At 37.9% G+C, this 12,557-nt stretch overlaps 1 protein-coding gene across 4 annotated transcripts; it reads right to left on the bottom strand.

Moving 5' to 3' along the window:
- Nucleotides 1-1,673: 1,673 nt before the first annotated feature.
- LOC306863378 (uncharacterized protein) lies at nucleotides 1,674-12,134 on the bottom strand. 4 transcript variants are annotated; one of them, XM_079406680.1, is made up of 12 exons: nucleotides 12,072-12,134; nucleotides 11,596-11,722; nucleotides 8,524-8,805; nucleotides 7,084-7,521; nucleotides 6,634-6,954; nucleotides 5,563-6,045; nucleotides 5,275-5,466; nucleotides 3,786-4,139; nucleotides 3,380-3,697; nucleotides 2,463-3,065; nucleotides 2,264-2,374; nucleotides 1,674-2,180 (listed from the first exon to the last, which is right to left on the bottom strand). In XM_079406680.1, exons 2-12 carry the CDS (start codon nucleotides 11,708-11,710, stop codon nucleotides 2,125-2,127), a joined length of 3,273 nt encoding a protein of 1,090 aa, XP_079262806.1. In that variant the 5' UTR covers nucleotides 11,711-11,722; nucleotides 12,072-12,134; the 3' UTR covers nucleotides 1,674-2,124. The 4 variants fall into 4 exon arrangements, with proteins under 4 accessions (XP_079262806.1, XP_079262808.1, XP_079262807.1 ...); XM_079406682.1 differs by having other exon boundaries at nucleotides 12,051-12,107; XM_079406681.1 differs by having other exon boundaries at nucleotides 11,945-12,101.
- Between the last annotated feature and the right edge of the window lie 423 nt (nucleotides 12,135-12,557).

The raw sequence follows: 12,557 nt of genomic DNA, 5'->3' as shown, positions 1-12,557 counted from the left end.
ATGCATTCGTTTTGTGTTCTGCAGTCTGCAATTATAATGGCCTTTGTAATGTTTTTGCCAAGCAATGAAGGTCTATAAATTTGTATGAACCACTGCTGACACGAGATGTGTCCAAAGTCACACGGTCTGTGTAGGTACTACATTTGATGAGGAATGAACTCCCATTGAATACATACTTCAGAATCCCTGCAAAAGTAATTTGGTTTTTTTATGAATACTGTGAATTCGTCCATTTTCACGTACTGTATAGTAGAGGGGTAGGCATATCCAGACCCAGGTGCTGATTTCGGAAGTGCATACTATTTTTACCGTATCTTTCTATGGCAGAAATGGTTTGAGTATGCCAGTCTGCATTTTTTTTTTAATTTTTTTTATTGGGACTGTTCCCAGAATTATTCTGTGGTGATGAATCCACACCACTAGGTGTCAGCAAGCGTTAAGGATTGTCTGGTTGGTTTCAGTGTTTAGCACCTGCTGGAAGATGCTTACCATTATGTAAATAACCAGAAACAGGCAGACAAAATAGGGAAAATGTTAGCTTTTTCAGACTAAACATTTAAGTAATTTAATTTACATCTATTATGAGATGTCATGTATACAAGAAGTAAATGATTACAAAAACTTTGGTGGTTGCTGTAACAACATAATATTAGTGAAATGAGTTGGTGGACGTATATTTGCATGGCTTCGAAGCAGATCCAGAATCTGCAGACTTTACATTTTCAACACTGACTTTAGGGGGAAATCTGTGGACTGGATTCAAAACCGTAAAGTGGATTAAATGCAGCTTTGAGTTTAAGTATTTAACTGATGAAAATGTAAAGGGCAGGTAATGTGTAGGACGACTAACACACAGTTTGAATGTGGGCCTGTTTGTAACAGTTATACAGGAACGTGTCTGGGTTACTCAATTCTCCTCCTAGAGGGTTTAGCTCCAATGCAAACACTCCTGAAGAAGCCACTCAAGGTCTTCAGGATTACTTGAAAATTACAGGCAGGTGAGTTTAATCAGGTTTGGAACTGAAGTCTGCAAGACAATGGACCTCCAGGAGCAGAATCAAAGCATCCTCTACTATATCAGTGTCCTATTTGCAAGATTTAGCCAGTCTGAGGGATGGACATTTCTCTAATGAAGTTTGTTAAAGGTAGGTGCCAAATATCAACGCTTCTCTCCAGTATGAATTTAAGATCTTCTATCTGGCAAAAGTTTGTGTATAACACAAAGTCTAAAAAATATGTAGGTCATGTTTGAGGCCTCCAGAAAGTACTTCAGATTGGATAGTTCTGATCAGGAGCACTATTAGCGATCGTTTTCCTTAAAAAGGAAGATTTTATGTGGTTCCCTGCTCAACTAAACCTCACAGTCCTGAGACCAGCTTCTGGAGTAAGTGTAGAATGCAATTCTACTTAAAAGTGTTTTTTGTCATCAGTAATCTAGTTGAGGCTGCAGGTTCTTCTATGCGCTCTGAAGTTGGGCAGACTGTTGGTGAGAAACCCTAGTTTCCAGCCACATTCATTTTTCATCTTTAAAAGCCAGATGATAATGGACTGGAAGGAGCTGAAGAGACTGTAACAGCCTTTACATCATCCATCATAGCAAAGATTTCACTTGACATTCTGCAAAAACATACCAGTGTAGTTATATTGCAAGAAGCAATAATTAGACGTTCCTTGTGTGTTATTGTCTGAGAAGGTAGATTTCCACATGCAATTTATTTATTTTTCATATTTTGCAAATTGTAACATACAAGTTGAATACAAAAAAAGTCACTAAATTAAGCTTCAACCCTGTTACCATACTTCATCCTTTCAGGAAGTGAACTCTCCAAAGACAAATATTCTTCATCATTATTAAAAAGTCAACCCTGTTACCAGGATTTTGTATTGTACACATGATTTTTGAAAAGTGGATATTCGTGAGTGCATGATGTAGCGTTTAGTTCCAAAGCACAAAGAAAAACTTTATCGGTGTTTGATCATGCAGAGTAGCGTCAGTCCTGTTTATAGTCAAAGAAAAGAGGACTATTCTTGCACCCAACAAATACAACAATAGGATGTTCATATGAAAACATCAATGCTGAAAAGGCTGGCGTTCCTTGCAATACCCATAAGTTTGTGCCAGCTTTACGATGACATATTTCTTTGGTTTTGAAGAAGCTGGAAGCTACATTCTCCCTCACCTATTCAAGATGTGAGAAAAGTTATCAAATCTTCAAAAAGAAATGCGTATTTTGATGTTTAAAATGACCTCAGTGATACTTACCGTATTCATCACCAGACTCTGGTTCTTGCTTAACTTCTACAGTTGTGTTCGATGGGCCGACGCCAACAGAGACCTTCACAACTTCCTTTGGTACGCGTACATCTTTCCCCTCTGTAAAACATTCAGTTTAAATTAGACGGAAAACAGAAAGTCGTACAGACAGAATTTTAATTTCTGGATTAACTATCCCGTACGGTACCTGCATGCATTACACGAAGGTGTTTTTTCATGGATGATGAATGAGCGAAGAATTTAAGACATTTGGGGCACTGGTAAGGTTTCTCCCCCGTGTGACTTCGCAGATGTACGGACAAATGCGCAAACTGTCGATAGCTCTTCTTGCACTGTGGGCACTGGTACGGCTTTTCTCCGGTGTGAACCCTCTGATGAACCACCAAATCTTTAGCTTGGCCAAAACACTTCCCACATTCAGGACACTCTAATTTCGGTTTGTTCTCTTTGGTGTGAGTGCGCAGGTGGACCTTCAGGTGTCCCGCCTGACTGAAAATCTTCTCGCACTGAGGGCACTCGTGGTTTTCTTCGGTGTGTGTCCGTCGGTGCAGAACCAGACTGCTGGGATGACCGAAGCTTCGCTCACACTGCGAGCACTGAAAGAGTTGGTCGCCCCGGTCGTAATGATGGCGGCGCTGGTGACGCGTGAGATCGGAGAGTTTGACGAATCCTCTCCCGCACTCGGAGCATTTGTGCGGTCGCTCGCCTTCGTGAACATATCGAACGTGTTTTCTGAGGCCAGCTGCTTGAGTAAATGTCTTCGAACACAAACTGCATGTATGAGAGACCCCTGAAATGAATAAATATTAATAAATTCAATATATGATTAATTTAATGATTAAATAAAATTATATTTTTAAAATTAAACAAATGCCAGCACTGATAACACATTTGCTCAAAAAAATTAGCGTGTGATGCATTATATCCTTTGATTGAGATTAGTTTATATAATCGTTTGCAAAGGGTCCAAAATGAACACTTGCAAAGCCCCAAATCTGAAAAATATTTATAGAATTTATGCTTTATTTCAGCATTAAAATGTGTAAACAATGCTTTTTCATGGCATGCACGCTTCATATACCTAACCATCTCAGAATTTCTTACCAGAATGAAACTCATCTTGATGTTTTTTCAGACTTGCTTCAGAGACGAATGTTTCATCACATATTGAACACTGGAGAGGGTTTTCGCCCAGGTGGCCGCTCTGGTGGGCTTTCAGGTTTCTCCTCCAGCGAAAGCTCAGGCCACACTGAGAGCACTTGTAAGGTCTCTCTCCTGTGTGAATCCGCTGGTGAATTTTTACCATACAATGCTGACTGAATCTCTTCCCACAATGAGTGCATTCAAATGGCTTCTCCTGCATGTCCACTTCTGGAGCACTTGTTGGTTTCTCCATTGCACTTTGCTGCTTTGTTGAAGCTTCTGGAAATCAAAAAGAGAAAAAAAAAATCATTAATCATTAAAAACACAAGAAATATATTTTAAATATATTTTGTAATTTCAAACGTACTTTCATGAATTCGCATGTGAGCTCGGAGGAAACTGGGACGCCCAAACCCCTTGAAGCACACAGAGCAGTTGTGTGGCCTCACTCCTGTGTGAATTTCCAGATGTTTCTTCAAGTCTCCTGGGGTATAAAATCTCTTATTGCACACAAAGCACAGGAAAGACCTCTCTCCTGTGTGTGTTTTAATATGCACAGCCAGAGCCGATCTCTGGCGAAAGCTTTTGTTACAGGTGGGACAGTTGAAGGGCCTTTCTCCTGTGTGAATTCGCTCATGCTGTAACAAGCCTTGGCGTCGACCAAACTTCCTTCCGCAATAAGAGCAGGGGAAGCACTTCCCCTCTTTGTCAACATGCTGATCTGTTAAAATTACAGAGAAGAATCCATATTAACAAAACCATTACCAAATAAAAGTTAAATTGAGAACGTGATTGAAACACCAGGTTATGCATCAACCCTGTTACCATCATCACTCACCCCTGTTACAGAAAACACTTCTTAATCCTTTCAGGAAGTGAACTTTACAAGGACAAATTTCTTCAATAATTTTGTATAGTAAAATTACTGAAAAGTGGAATATTAGCATTAAATGCTCTATTAAACCCTTTTAGTGCCAAGGCTAAGAAATGGCTATCAATCCTATCAATATCATCACTCACTCCGGTTACAATACTGTTTATCTGTATAGCACTTTTTATTGCAAAGCAGCTCTACAGGAAATTAAGTTTCCACAATATATTTATATATTGCAGAAACATAATATATTTAACTTATGGCAAAATGTGTTAATTCTGTATGTTGTCTGAGCGTTGGCATCCTCTGAGTGAATTCTCTAAAGACAAATATTCTTAAAAAGCCAACCCTGTTACGAGGATTGTTTTTATAGTAAAAAAATCACTTTTCAATAAAGTGAATATTGATCGAAATATCAGCATTAAATTATCTTTTTAATAAACATTTGTAGCGTCAAAACTAAGAAATTGATGTCAGTCCTATTACCATCAGCACCTCACCCCTGTTACCATGCTATGCTTTACACGACAGTTCTGTAAAAATACTAATGTTTTCAGGAACTGAACTCTCCAAAGACAAGCATCTTATTATTCATCAATTATTAAAAAGTCAACCCTGTTACCAGGATTTTGTATAGTAAACAAATGATTATTGAAAAGAGCATTACATTTGGTTTCTAATAAACACTTTTAGTTCCAAAGACAAGTTTGTTTACCTATTTATCATCAAATAATTCAAATGTCAACCCCTTATGACTGTATATTTGTAGAAATATCAATACACCCTGTTACCATCCCAACATAAAATGGTAAGAATTCTTACCATTCTTCAAAATATCTTTGTTTGTATTCAGCAGATGAACTGAATTTGTACAGGTTTGGAATAAAGGGTGAACTCTTTAAGATGTAAAAATGCAACTGAATATCTTCATTTAAGAAAATAAATACTAATTTTGCAATTAATGCATGCAGTTCTATCCTACCTGGATGAAATATAAGTTGATGTCTTTTCAGGGAAATTGCGAGAGAGAAGGTTTTACTGCATATGACACAATGGTACGGCTTCTGATGATCTGTCAGCTCTGAGCTGGAACTCTGATCAGCATCATGGTCTTGATTCACTGATGGACTGAATCTCGTCTCAGTCTCTGATAGATGCTCCCCTGTGCTCATTTCTGAAAACATTAAAACAATATTACATAGTTTTATTACACACATGCTTATTATAGACATAAATAACCAAATCCTAAATAAACAACTAAAGATCATACTGTCTTCAGAAAACCCTGCTGATAGCTGCGATGAAGCAGAAACACCACAGACTCCTTCCATGTCTAGTTCTTCAGGAATAAGCTCCATATCAGCTCCAGCAGTCACAGCATCTCCTTCCTGCAGCTTGTTCAGATGGGATTGCATGTGTGCTTGCAGGCTGCTGGGCCGAGGGAAGCTTTTGGAGCACAAAGGACAACTGTGAGGTCTCACGCCAGTATGAGTGCCCATGTGTGTCTTCAGATCTCCTGAACCATAAAACCGTCTGAAGCATATGAAACATTCGAAAGGCTTTTCTCCAGTGTGAATTTTCCGATGCACGATCAACACCGAGCGCTGCCTGAAGCTTTTGTTGCACACGGTGCAGCGGAACGGTCTCTCTCCAGTGTGAATGCGCTTATGTTGCTCCATATCTTGACGTCGTCCGAATATTTTTCCACAGTATGGACAGGTAAAGCGATTTCTTTCAGCAACACTCAAATGTTCTGTTAAAAGAAATGATGAGTATTTTCAATGATATATGAAATTGATAACATCAAAACAAACAATTTGTAGCAATGCTGTTGGTGATTTAAACAAAATGGTTTTCAAACTGAGCAGCAGGTTCTCAGCAAGCTTCAAGGAGGCCTCAAGGCCTGATTATAAATAAGACAAAATAAGCATTAAGTTAAAACAACTTAAAAATCAAGATATTTATTTTGAGTGAACTGTTGTTTTTCTTTAAAGATTCACAGGCTTAGAAATCCTAAATATATGAGGTAGCCTAATTTTAAAAGCGTGCTTTATTGACCTTAAAGTAAATTAATGAAATATTAAAATGCTATGAGCATTTTTATAATAAATATACAGTTTTCTAGTTATGCGCTAAAATGTTGTTTTATATATGACAACTTAATATAAATATTGTAAACTTGGGGGTCCCGAGGCATCAGAAGGTCTGAAAAACCCTGATTTTGGTAACTTCTGAATAATACATGGCGCAACAAAATAACCTCAAAGGGGTCCAATTTAGCGAACATCTATATTTCGGAGGTTCTGCAATTTCTCCTCGGCTTTAAATTTGCTGATCTCACCTGGATGAGCGACACGTTGATGTTTTATCAGCGAGAAGGAGAGAGAAAACCTCCGGTCGCAGAGTGTGCAGTGGTATGGTCTCTCCTCTGTATGATGAGTACGGTGGTGTTTTCTGAGGTTTACTGCTTGGCTGAAGTATTTCCCGCACTGGGAGCACTGGTACGGCTTCTCTCCGGTGTGAACGCGCAGATGGATCCGAAGCTTCGCTTGCTTATGAAATCTCTTTCCACAGTGATTGCACTGATGCGGCTTGTTTTCCTCACACGCTTGCTGGTGAGCTGCAAACTCCTCCTCTGGAAGAGGATTCAGTGTTTCAGTGCCTGGGAGGAGTAAATTACACAATATGGTATGTAAAGTGTGAGTTTGTACCTCTGTTGAGATTTCTGGGATATGGTATTCTGGTAGAAACTATGAGTGCAATGGTAAGGTTTTGTAATTATTAGACTCACCCTTTACAGCAGAATGTGTCGAGTCGTGAGAGAGCTCAGATGAAGGAGATAGAGCTCTCTCAGCTTCCTCCTCTTGACTTCGGGGAATGTTTTCATTAGGCTCATCACTCTCGGTATTATCTATAAGTTCCAGAGAATGAGATTCACTATTGTCCTTAAGCGTGTTGGTGTGTAAGTGCTTGTGCAGATCTTCAGAGGCCACAGAACTGCAAGGCCTCTCACTGCCATCAGCGTCCAAATGGTTTGCGTCCTCAGATTCAGAGAAGGTGTTTTCTGGAGATGTGAGACTGGATAGATGTGCGACGCTGTTGACGCAGTCGGGGCAGCGGTGGGAAATCTCTCCTGTGTGTGTTAGCTCATCTTCCTCCAGCTGATATGCAAAATTTTTCCCACATTCGACACAAATTAAGCACTTACCCTCTGTACTAACATCTTGATCTGCAAAAAGAGAGACCCCTTAGTTTCAGTTTGTGTCTTAGATCAGGTTTGTAGAAATGTGTCTCTGCATCAGTGTCTCAGCAATGGATGCTCTGCAGTGAATGGGTGCCGTCAGAATGAGAGTCCAAGCAGCTGATAACAACATCACAATAATCCACACCACTCCAGTCCATCAGTTAATGTCTTGTTTAGCAAAAAGATGCATGTTTGTAAGAAACAAATCCATCATTAAAATGTTTTTAACTTTAAACCATCCCAAAATACAAGTCCATAATCTATAATATTGCTTCCACCAGTGAAAAAAAAATGATCAGTTCATATTTTTCTCCTGATTCAGATGAGATTTCACTGGAGAAAGCAATATTATGGATTGTGGACTCATATTTTAGCAAAAACCAAGTTTGAAGTTAAAAATGTCTTAAAGACGGATTCATTACAAACGTGCTTTTTGCTTCACAAGACGTTAACTGATGGACTTGTGTTTTATGTATTATTAACCATTTATAGTACGTACCGGATTATATATATTATACAGATTATTGTGATGTTTTTATCAGCTGTTTGGACTCTCATTCTGACGGCACCCATTCACTGCAGAGACACTGATGCAATGCTACATTTCTCTCTCAACAAATATATTCCGATAAAGAATCAAATTCATCTAAAATATATTTTTAGCAAATTTTAATTTTTATATGAACTATTCTTTAAGCACTGATTTCTGTGTTTGTATTTTGATAATGTAATTGTAATGTAACTGGATATAAATTGTAATAAATCTTTATAAAATTTGATTGGATGAGACTATACACTCCTTCAGAAGTTTCAGGTGTTTCTACAGTTTAACCTTAATTAGGTTTTACAGAGTTAAATATACCACAGAGTTAAATATACCACAGTAGAGGACAGTCCACTTCATTTTGGGCCTAAAAATACTCCATGACCGTTGTAACCCACTATAATGTCTTATTGTCCTATTCACTGCATAGCAACATATTGTACCTTGATGAAATGCACGCAGATGTCTTCTCAAGGAGGATAACAGGGCGAAGTTTTTAACACAGATGGTGCAGTGAAAGGCTTTCGCATCCGTATGGACGATCTGATGGGTCTTGAGGTCTCTTTCCCGGGTGAAAGTCTTTCCACACACCAAGCACTCAAAAGGCCTCTCTCCTGTGTGAATCCGGACGTGTTCGGACAGATGCTGTATACGGGAAAAACCCTTCCCACACTGAGAGCACTGGAAAGGCTTTGCTATGGCAGAAAGACTCTTTGCGTGGTCATCTGTGGAGACGTTTGAAAGGAAAACAATGTTTAGTTGTCTCTCTCAACAAATATATGTATATTTGTTGAGAGACAGTATATTTAGTATATTTGGCAGCTAAACAATAAGAAGGTTTCTGATGACACACACTCATGGCCAAAAATATCGGCACCCTTGGTAAATATGATCAAAGGCGGCTGTGAAAATTAATCTGCATTGTTAATCCTTTTGATCCTTTATTTAAAAAAAAAAAAAAAAAAAAAATTTCATTGGATAATAATAATTTAAAATGGGGGGAAATATCATTATGAAGTAAATGTTTTTCTCAAATACACGTTGGACACAATTATTGGCACCCCTAGAAATTCTTATGAGTAAAATATCTCTGAAGTATATTCCCATTCATATTCACAATTTTGAGCACTCCAGGGTGATTATGAACATGATATTATCCAGCCATGGCTTACTGTTTCACAGAAATACAAATAGGAGGGAAAACAAAGCCCAAATTCCCTTAATCATCCATCACAATGAGAAAAACCAAAGAATATATTTCTGATGTGCAGCAAAAGATAATTGAGCTTCACAAATTAGTGAAGTGGCTTTAAGAAAAGAGCAAGAGCAGTGAAAATTCCCATTTCCACCATCAGGGCAATAATTAAGAATTTCCAATCAACAGAAAAGGTTACGAAACTGCCTGGAAGAGGACGTGTGTCTATATCGTCCTAATGCACCGTGAGGAGGAGAGTTTGAGTGGCTAAAGACTCTCCAAGGACCCCACAGCTGGAGAATTGCAGAAAATAGTTGAGTCTGGTGGGTCAGAAAACCCAGGAAATGGTCAAACATCCTCTACATCAGCACATGTTGTTCGGGAGGGTTTCAAGAAAAATTCTACTAGCTCATCCAAAAACAATCTCCAGCATATTCAGTTATCAGACACGACTGGAACTTCAAATGGGACTGGCTTCTATGGTCAGATGAAACTAAAACATAGGGATGGGTACTGAAACTCGGTATTAAATCGGTCTCGGGGCTAAATTATGAAAGACCGGAGTATCGATAAGCTCTGATGTTATCGGTACTTCTGTCAGTATTGGAGAAGTTAAGAAAACACACATACATTTATTGTTGCTCTCTCTCTCTCGCTCTATATATATATATATATATATATATATATATGTCGCCAGCTGTTTTTATGTGCAATAATATTCAAACATTTGTCTATGATGCATTTTTGCTATGCGCAATTCAGAAGCCAGATCGCGCTCACGCGGAGCTTCAGCACACGCAACATGAAAGTCCTGTTTAATTATGATAGAAGAGAGAACCAACTATTCAAACATCTGCTCACAGTTTAGGCCTGTGGCTGTTATATTAAGCTAAGTATTTTTTATTTTTTTTCGATTTTGGCTACCAAGGATTCCTTGGTAGCCAAAATCAAAAAAAAATAAAGGATTATAGCCACATTTCTTCTAGCACAACTCCCTTCCCTTCATAGCAGCGCGGATTCGTTCCTCCGAACCAAAACTTAACATCTGAATCAGCTCAATCAGTGATTGTTATAAAATGCCGTCTTTACTGTTGCTACATTGCAGGACATATTTGATAGTAAAACGTTGAAAGTACAATCTGCTGTTCCCCAGGCTGAAATGTGTGTGCGCGCGTACATACAGTGAAAACTATGCAGTGCTCATTTACATTTGATTACTTTTGTAACTATTACTTACCTGAACATTAATATTAGTAGACCTTCATGGAAAATGTTGTTACAGTATCTTATCTTATGTATATAAAACACTAAAAATACCTGCACACTGGTGCATTTACAAATTGATGAAGCGCAGGCATTTTTAGAGTTTTATATACATAAGATAAGATACAGTAAGAATATGAACAAAGAAACAAAGTAAAACAAAAAGTACCGATAAGAATACCGTTAAAGTACCGGATCGATAAGCAGTATCGGTAAGAGTAATACCGTTAAAACCTTAACGATACCCATCCCTAAAACATGAGCTTTTTAGCAGCAAACACTCAAGATGGGTTTGGTGAACACAGGGATAAAAAGTACCCCATGTGTACAATGAAATATACTGCTGTATTGTTGATGTTGTGGGCCTATATTTCTGCTGGAGGTCCTGGACATCTTGTTCAGACACATGGCATCATGGATTCTATCAAATACCAACAGATAAAAAATCAATAAGTGACTGATTCTGTTAGAAATCTTATAATGGGCCATGTTTGGATCTTCCAACCGGACAATAATCCAAACACATGTATAAAATGAGTGAGGTGAACTGAAGAGAAGAAGCTGTGAATCTGAAGGATCTGGAGTGATTCTGGATGAAGGAATGGTCTCTGATCTCTTGTCAGGTGTTCTCTAACCTCATCAGGTATTATAGGAGAAAATGTAGAGCTGTTAAACTGACAAATAGAGGTTTCAGAAAGTATTGAATAAAAGGGTGCAGTTAATTGTGTCCAATGTGTATCAGAGAAAAACATTTACTTCATAATGATATTTCCCCCATTTTAAATTCTTATTCTCCAATGAAAGATTTTTGTGATTTATTTTAAATCAAAAGGATTAACAATGCAGGGTCACATATTGTAGCTGTGAAGTTGCAGTGTAGTAAAGTAAATAAAAGAGGAATGCAGTTATTACTATTGGTTATCCAACTGAAATCAGAGTCAAGGTCAGTTTGCACTTTTCACAACAAGGTGGTACAGAATCTAAATGTTCAGGTTAATATATAACAATGCATGAATGCAATTAGCATAAGCTATAATGTAAACTCATGCATTCTGACCCGGCTCACAGGAAGCTCCTGATGGGTGCAGATCTTCTCCTGAATCAGACTCCTGTGCTCCAGCTGATGCAAACACACCCGCCTCCTCCAGATCACTGTATGACTTCAGATCCATGGCTTACTCAATCTAGAGAAAATACACATTCTTGTATCTTTATCATAAGTACTAGGTTTGTACTCTGGTACAGCGATGGAATAGAAGGTAAAACACTATGGCATTAAATAACTATCATTATCATGTGGTATTAGCATGGTTCATGTTCAAAGAGATGGAAATACTCTAAATAATCGATATCTATCTGTAATTATTATATTATGTATAACAAAATCAAAGCTGGAGGCTGAACACATCTCCTTTAGATGCATTTCGATGTAGTTACATGTCAACACACAGTAAAAGGTGCATTATCTGTTATTCATGCAGATGAACGAGAAAATAATCAACACTGAGACACAGCTGTGAGAAGAAGCCTCACCTTTCCTGCGTCTCACCACTCCATCATCACGCGTCCACGAGAACCGACAACCCGGAAATGACTGGAGCTGCGATTGACGTTTCAAAATAAAAGTCAATCACGGAATTAAATAAAAAGATATAAAAACAGTTAGACCATGCAAATATTTTTATAACACGCTTTTGTATGCAACGTTCATTTTAATCTTGCCACAAACATACCACGTCTTTTTTTAAAGAAGTACAGTTTAGACCTAAATGCCATATTATAACAAATAAATCAAACAAGAAGCATTCATTTGAAATGACCATAATACAACAATTTTTAAAACAATTTCAAAGGGTTTCATAATAGTTACACTTCTGAAATGATGAAAAAGTATTGTTTATGTGATGGGCCACAACTTTGGTTACACTATAATCTAAAAAGTCATTTTTAAAAAGTTATTTGTTAAATTATTGTTAAAAATGTCTAGAATTATTAGTTTTTTTGGTGGTTTGATATGTT

The sequence above is a fragment of the Barbus barbus genome, assembly GCF_936440315.1.
Source record: "Barbus barbus genome assembly, chromosome: 44".
NCBI lineage: Eukaryota > Metazoa > Chordata > Actinopteri > Cypriniformes > Cyprinidae > Barbus > Barbus barbus.
Note: the sequence above shows the minus strand (reverse complement) of the source record. Positions and strands in the feature narration are given on the sequence as shown.

Bases quoted from the DNA above. Each gene is read 5' to 3' on its own strand.
- LOC306863378 (XM_079406680.1), bottom strand. From the start codon at position 11,710: ATGGATCTGAAGTCATACAGTGATCTGGAGGAGGCGGGTGTGTTTGCA. The intron at 7,522-8,523 runs GTACAATATGTT...CTCTTTTTGCAG, and splicing joins TCTGCGTGCATTTCATCAAG to ATCAAGATGTTAGTACAGAG. The intron at 3,698-3,785 runs GTACGTTTGAAA...TTTGATTTCCAG, and splicing joins TCACATGCGAATTCATGAAA to AAGCTTCAACAAAGCAGCAA.